Genomic DNA, 7,717 nt, shown 5'->3' with positions numbered 1-7,717 from the left:
TCAGAAGTGTAATTTTCTTTTTCCAAAAATTCTCTATTGCGACTAACACAAGCGTAATTCAACTCGTCTCTTTGACATGAAAATACTGATTCAAATCTTTGGTGAATAGTCGCCAACAACACGAACATTATTCAACTGGACAGAGGTTGTTGAAACTTAAAATGCAAAGGAAAAAAAAAACAGAGAAAGAAGTCTAACTTGGAGAAAGAAAGTGGACCTCAAGTTCAACCAAAACCAACCCAAACTTGGTGTAATTTGACCTGCTCCAGCCTCTAAACTTATTTTCTTTTGCTGTTTTTTCGTTTGATTTGACATTCTTAAGAGACTAGAATGCCTCCATTTCTAAAGTCAAATTTTAAGAATTTATTCACTCATATCAAAACTTGTCACTGCAAATTCTCCATAAAAAAACAAAAAAAACCACAGAATTCTTTCGACCGGTGTCGGGAAAGTTTACAAAAATACCCTCCCTCCAATCAGCATTAACGATAACAATACCGATATGGTACAGTTGGCACCCACAATTTTCAGGAGAAAAACAATGACTTTCAAGGTTCAAATTCTAATGGAAAGTCATTAAAAAGGCATTCAATTCAACATTGAAAAGGAGGAACAGATGAAGAATGTCAAGGGTTTACATTAGAACACAGAAAAAATGAGAGTTTGAGACAAATTTTACATATCCCCTAAAGTTTGACAAGGGAATAAATTATATAAGTTCATGTTTTTCCATGGGACAAAAATAGGGAACAATTTAGTAAAAGGCTAATTAAGCAGGCACCCAGAGACCAGAGTAATTTTAATAAAAGAATCAAAGAAATCTATAGAACAAATAACAATTCCTCACCCTCCAACCCCTCTATCTACATCATACTGCTGCATTAACTTTCTTCCAACAAAAATTAGTCAAATTTTTCTGCAAAAACCATAACCAACCCGTCTCATCTCGTCCCGACCTGCTTGTTTCCTAATCGCAATTCAACCCGCAAACTTCTAAAACAGGACCGTCTTTCGATACAAACGGGTTGATCCTTACCCACAGTAATGTTAAGATTGAGGCTAAAAGAATTGACCAGACAACAATGATCGTCGGTAACCGATCTTGTTTCCCTAACAATCCCTTCAAGAAGGGGTAGAGGTGGATAATCACCCAAAGGGCAAAAAATAGCCTTCCGAAGAGAGGACCCCAGGAGTCGTACCCATTATTGATGGCGTCCGAGATCCCGACAATTACACCGACAATGTTTATGATCAACAAGGTTGTGGGGGGTATTAACAATGATGTCCACTTGAAGACATAGAGTTCTGAAAATTCCCCATCGTCGGCTGCTTTGGATGTCACTGTGAAGTTGGTGCTAACACCAGCTAAAACCTTGAGTAGACCTTGGAAGAGAGCAAAAAGATGCGACGAAACGCCTCCAATTACCCAGAACTGCTCGTTTCTCCACCAGTCGTCAATTCCAACACCACCCCACTGCATCTCAAGGATACCGGTCGCAGCAATCGAAATGAAGAGTGCCATGAAAATAAGACTAGCATAGTTGCTAATCTGCAAATGTTCAGAAATATGTTGGCTATTAGAAGGGGGAAATGGTAGATAAACCAGGCTAAGTCAACCAGTAAATGGAACAAATTTTTACTCAAATTTAAGGCAAAGGGCCCAAAATGAAGAAAACAAATTCTTGTCAGTTCTAGCTGCTGAAATGAGTAGCCACAGCAGAAGCCATTATACGGATCCTTTAATTGAAGGAAGAAGAAAAGGGATTACCTCAGGAACGATAAATTTTCCAGTGAGGAGACAGATAGCTGGTAGACTACAGTAAACAAGCAATGGAATCGAGGTCCAAGGATAGACCACGGAGTTTATGTACGAAAAACGCTCCAACCATTTCAACCCGCCTCCATAGCCGTACCAGATAGGACAGTGTCTGCTCAAGAATATCTCAACAGATCCTAAAGCCCACCGCAAAACTTGGTGTAAACGATCTGAGAGGTTGATAGGAGCCGATCCTTTAAATGCAGGTCTCTTAGGAATACAGTACACAGACCGCCAGCCGTGACAGTGCATTTTAAATCCAGTCAAGATATCTTCAGTCACCGAACCGTAAATCCACCCCACCTGAAGTCATGTCAAAAGATTTCAGAAACCAAAACTGAAAAGAATCCAAGATTCAAACAACTTATAGAGCTTTACAAAAAAAAAAATTTCATTTATGACTGACCTCTTTCCCCCATTCTGTTTTATCTTCATAACCACAACTGATGACTTGAATGGCTTCTCTTAGGAGTGATGCAGCACTCACATCATGAGGAACTCCTCCATTTTCCAACAGGGTCGAGCTCACAAACACGGGAGATTGCCCGAATTTTTTTGCCAATTTTATTTGAGACACATTCAACTTCTCTATGCTTAGTTCTGCAAAAATCAACACATGGAAAGTCAGGTTGGATTTCTCATTTCTACAGAAATTACAAAAATTTAATATGATAGGAACACAACTTCTTGCTGAATCGATACATTACCTTCAATTCCCTCCTCGATATTCTCAAGTGCATGGATCTGCTTCGATGCTTCTCTGTGCTTTGTCTTCTTCTTCTTCTCATTCTTGGCCTTTCCCTTCTTGGTCCTTCTAGACCCACAACAAAGACAACACCATTTTGGCAAGCAATTGCATGTTTTGCTTGGGGGTTTCTTCTTGGTAGGAGCATCATATCCATAAAGGGCAACCCTCCGGAAAACACATCCTGTACCAACATATATTGGCCCTTGTAGCCCATCTAATCCTTTCATGTTAATCTGCATTAAGTTTTTTACATTAGCCTTTTGAATAGCATACGATATACAAATTCAAAGTACACCGCCCAACCAAGAAAGCATATACATACATCAAAGAAAACGACATTCCGATTGGAATACCGATCGTGACGATCAATCCCATCAAATCTTTGAGGAAACTGCACATAACAAACTTTCTTCCCTGATGTAGGGTCCATCATGAAACACATAGCTTCTCTAAGCGCCTTACTATTGTTAATGTAGTGATCACAGTCAACATTAAGAAGATAAGGAGCATTAGACAGAATTGCCGAGACCCGAACCTTCAAAGAATAAGACAAAAAAGGGTAAGGTTTAAGTGCAGCAAATGTAACAAGATGCATCACAAATATCATAAAGAGTTTTCCAGGATTGCCAATCAGCTAAAAATTTAGGGGATGAAGATTTAAGCTTAAACATACCAGTGCATTCATGGCCCCAGCCTTCTTGTGATGTTCAAACCCTGGCCGCTTTTCACGAGAAACATAAACCAAACGCGGTAGCTCATTTCCTTCAACATCGCAAACTCCACTCTGGCCAAGGAAGACCTATAATATACACAAGTATATGCAAAAATGAGTTCTATCAGAAAAAGGCTTCTTCATTGATCAACATGTAGGCAAAAGCTTGCTTAGGAATGTACATGATGAAGAGACAAGGAAGCCAATCTTATTGACACAATGCCGAGGTTAACAAAGACACAAAAATTACCTGAATCATGCCAGGGTGGTCTCGAACATTGTTCCCAGGCCATGGAGTACCATCTTGCATCGTCCAGCCATCCTCAGGAACCTTTTGAGCCATGGAGACCAAAGCATTTATCCTAACCTTAAATTCTTCATATTCTCTCTGTTCCAAGCAAAATGAACAGGAAGTCAGTAACATTCTTACAGTGAAATGTAACGATACTTAAGAATTAAGATCAGCATCCTAAATTTAACCAGAGTTGTAAATGAGGTTACAATAACTTGCATCAAATGTAAACAAGAGACTGCACTCGTAACATACCTTCATTGCTCGCCTTTCCCTGACAAATGCAGGGTGGACCTTGTTCTTCAAATAATCAATCTTTTGAGAGAAATAAAATTCAGGGGCACGGGGCTCAATATTGAATTTCTTACAGAAAGGGACCCATTTCCTAGCAAATTCAGATGTCTCAGAGAGTGCTTCAAATGTTAACATGGCTGCACCATCATCTGATACATAGCATGCAACTTTATCTACCGGATAGTCAACTGCAAGAATGGAAAGTACTGTGTTTGCAGTGATCAATGGAGGTTCTTTCAATGGATCGACAGTACTGACAAATATGTCCACGCTGGCTAATTCAGAAGGCTTCCCTTCTTTTTCATACCTGAAAATATGAAAACCAAATAATCAGTCAAAGCTTCCCAAAGCAAGGGAAAAAATCTACGAATTACCAGAAAAGAGTTATCAATCATTTGATAAAAAAAAAAATTTGAAATGTGTTCAAATGAGGCATTAAGAAGATTGAGTCTGCATCACCTCAGTGACAGCCTATCAAGATAAGTCTCCCTTTCAATTGGATACCATTTTGGGAACTGATCCAGAATCCATGATACAGCAAACCATATTTCACATATGACTGAAGTCAACCACAAACCATAGGCATCTTTAACTGGATGAAGAATTCTGTAATGGAAGAATAAGCCAAGAATAACAAGACGAAGCAAGATGATTAATCTGTATGGATTTATTCTGCTTGAGGCGATGGGCAATTTCCTTGATAGCGGCTGCCTAGCTTCATCCATCCTGTTGAATGGTACACAAATAGATGGTTGGTTGGTTATTACATGGATTAAAGAAGAAACTAAGAAATAGAGGTACAACAAGAGAGAAAGAAAACATGGATTTAGTTTGTATTACATGTCAAATTGTTCACATCAAACTATACATGAAAGCTATGTGACGAGTTTAGAACAACAGACAATAAAAATTCGAAAATAGATAGTGTAACAAAAATGCATGCAAACAACATGCACAAATGACAAAACGCTTCAAACGGCAGCTTACATGGGCAAATCAGGATCGTCAATATCATTTCCATCATCATCGGCCCCTTGATGCTTCACCACTTGAAGTTTATCATTTTGCTTCTTCTTCCAATCTTCCATTCTGTCCTTCCATGCCACACTCCCGTAACCGTACACTGCAATGTCTTTTTGGGGAACCATTGGTCTAGGTTGAGCTATGCCATGGAAATTGTAATGTTAACCATAAAGATTATATAACCACATACATAATAGAAATAAGCATCTCAATGCCTTTATGACTTACAGGGTATAGATGGATCAGGGAATGGCATTGGATGGACTCTGTTTCCATGACCCATAAAATGGGGTACAAGAGCATGTTGATCAGAAGAAATCTCATAATCCTAGCAAATGAAAAGGCATCACTATGTGGGCTTGATCATGATTATTGATCGACATTTAATGTTACAAGAACGAGAGAGAGCGTCGAAGAATTCCAATTACCTCCTCGCCATATGTCAGGAGAGGAATCTCGGAACCAAGAGGAGAAGGTTCGTGCTCTGACTGTCCAGGGATTTGAGATGCATTAGGGTGGGAACCACGGCCAGCATTAAGGCGTGAAGCAAATGCTGCCTCTGCAGCATAATGAGGGCCCAAAGAATCGAGGTTTCCATAGTCGAACTCATTATCCAAATCATCAATATCATCTTCATCCTCATCACCTTCAACTCTAGGACTACCTGCAATTTGCACCACTGATTACATATGGCACCCAAAAAAGACGTGACAATTGAAGAATGATTTTATTTTTTAATAAAATCCCCACCCTTAATGCGTTTGTATCTGGTTTTACACTGTGGACAAGCTTGATTTCCCTCTCTTCTCTCATACTCGTAGCAAGGTCTACAAACTGGGAAAGCACACTCATTACAGGCAACAAAGAGCTCTCCTTCAACAGTTATCTCTACCTCATCTCCGCAAATCTGACATATTTGCCCACTCAATTCCTTCACAGACTTGATCTGGAAACACCAAACAAAAATGGAAACAATAGAATAAGGACTTAAACTGAGCAGTGGCGGCTAAAAGAGACCAGTACTAATCACCTTCCCGTAAAATCACTTCTAATTATTAAACTGGACCAATAAAACTAAAATAGTATAATCAAATTGAGCCGAGAGACGGATTTTGCTGTAGATATAATCAGAGTAGATCTGAAAGACTATCCAAACATGTTAAAAAGGTGAAATTTTGTAACACAAAGCAGCAAGAAAGCTCACAGATTTCTAGAAAGCATTTGAAAAAAAAAATTGGATGATCAAAATTCAAGATGAACTAAGAACATAACTAAGTTTCTCCAACTTGACATGCACAGAAATCCGGGAAAGACTTGGTCTTTTGCTTTCTTTTTCTGTTGCTTTCCTATGAGTGGAAAAATAACGGAAAAAGGAAAATGAGATGATAGAAAGCAGTCGTCTTTCCTTCGGGAGAAAGCAAAGCAAACACCTACAGAAGAAATCCTCGCAAGACGAAGAATCGTAACCCCCAAATTGTTCCATTTCCAGAGAAAACCCCAAAGTTAAACGGAAATCAAACTCGCAGCAAAGTCGGAAAATTCATAACATAAATCAATGTGCCCCAACACGAGGGCGTTGAGGAGTCTTGATCTTACCCGTGCAGTCTCATCTGCATTGATCAGAACAAACTCATTTCTATTGTGAGACCCGGCGATGAGTCTACCAGCGGTGTCCATCGCTTACCACAAAATAAAAAAAAAAACAAAAAAAAGCAGTGCCAAATTTCAGCTCCTCGACTGAAACAAACCCAGATTACCGAAAGAGGGAAATCCCAATTAGAAGCCGATCTCGCAGCGAACGAGTCCGCCTCTCACAAATCACTCAAAAAAAAAAAACTCATCTTTGCCTCAAAAAACTCATTTTTCAGCCCCCACCATACGGCAATCGACTAGAAATCCATGTTTTTCCTTGGATGGGTCGGGTTGGAATGTGGATTCCGGCACAGAGCAAGTGAGTCCCCCTTAGCAAAACTGGCTGGGCTGTCTCAATCCGCGCCAGTGCCAAAGGGATAAACAAGAAAAAGGGGAGAGAGGAGAGGAGAGGAAGCGAAGAAGAAAGAGAGAGATTGTATTTTTGTGTGGAAATGAGAAGGCGTAGAAGAGAAGAAGGAGATAATAAGAGATGGAAAAAGAGAGAGAGGAGGTGGGCCCAGAAGTGTGGTGGTGGCGCAGGGGCAAGGCAGAGCCCACCACCGGAGTTGGTGGCGAAAGGGGAAGAGAGAAGAAAAGTATAGAAACGAAACCCACAAACAAAAACTGGGAGTTCTAATGGGAACGGAACAAAAGGGGTCGATCAGAGAAAGAAAGAGAGCTGTGGGTTTGTTTTGATTTTGGCTTTAACTGGGTTGCTTTATCTCACTCGCAAAGTTCCGGTGGGTGCGAGGAAGAAGAATCATCAGAAACCCAAATGCAAATCAATGGATTAGGAGAAATGAAAATGCTTTAGAGAGAGAGGGGAAGTAGGATCTGCTCACGCGGCGTAGATTATGTCCTTTTTCTTCTGTGCTGTGTGAGAGAGAATACTTAGAAGTGGTGGTGCTTGCTGGCATACGCGTTTCTTAACTTTTTGGGTGTAATTGTTTGTTGTAAATTTTTTCTCTCTCCATGTTTTTCCCGGATTCTTGTTCTTGTTCTTTTTTTTGTTCTTGTTCTTCGGATTAGAAAATTTAGGGCTAAACGAACCGCGAGCGGATTGGAAAATTTAGGGCTAAAAGCGAATGGAGCGTTACCGAGCCCACGGAGTTGAGTTGACTATTTAATTTTATTTGACCATATGGTTCTTTCTATTACATTACATTTTACATGTTTTCAGTTCAGTTTCTCATCCGATTC

General features: G+C 39.9%; 1 protein-coding gene across 2 annotated transcripts; it reads right to left on the bottom strand.

Moving 5' to 3' along the window:
- Positions 1–617: 617 nt before the first annotated feature.
- On the bottom strand, positions 618–7,372 carry LOC111005294 (cellulose synthase A catalytic subunit 2 [UDP-forming]). Of its 2 annotated transcripts, none has more exons than XM_022276744.2 (14): positions 6,482–7,372; positions 5,636–5,831; positions 5,314–5,549; positions 5,114–5,213; positions 4,850–5,024; positions 4,322–4,588; positions 3,824–4,169; positions 3,527–3,664; positions 3,238–3,363; positions 2,887–3,099; positions 2,524–2,797; positions 2,223–2,416; positions 1,769–2,119; positions 618–1,549 (listed from the first exon to the last, which is right to left on the bottom strand). In XM_022276744.2, exons 1-14 carry the CDS (start codon positions 6,560–6,562, stop codon positions 968–970), a joined length of 3,279 nt encoding a protein of 1,092 aa, XP_022132436.1. In that variant the 5' UTR covers positions 6,563–7,372; the 3' UTR covers positions 618–967. The 2 variants fall into 2 exon arrangements, with proteins under 2 accessions (XP_022132436.1, XP_087982870.1); XM_088126744.1 differs by lacking the exon at positions 6,482–7,372 and adding an exon at positions 6,158–6,193.
- Between the last annotated feature and the right edge of the window lie 345 nt (positions 7,373–7,717).

This window comes from Momordica charantia, assembly GCF_013281855.1.
Source record: "Momordica charantia cultivar OHB3-1 chromosome 1 unlocalized genomic scaffold, Mcharantia_2.0 BLBB01000001.1, whole genome shotgun sequence".
Lineage (NCBI taxonomy): Eukaryota > Viridiplantae > Streptophyta > Magnoliopsida > Cucurbitales > Cucurbitaceae > Momordica > Momordica charantia.
The sequence above is the reverse complement of the archived record's forward strand: the minus strand, read 5'-3'. Positions and strand labels throughout refer to the sequence as shown.

Coding starts and splice junctions, on each gene's coding strand:
- LOC111005294 (XM_022276744.2), bottom strand. CDS start 6,562: ATGGACACCGCTGGTAGACTCATCGCCGGGTCTCACAATAGAAATGAG. Junction 4,589..4,849: donor GACGATCCTGATTTGCCCAT/GTAAGCTGCCGT, acceptor ACCATTCAACAG/GATGGATGAAGCTAGGCAGC. Junction 2,798..2,886: donor GGAATGTCGTTTTCTTTGAT/GTATGTATATGC, acceptor AACTTAATGCAG/ATTAACATGAAAGGATTAGA.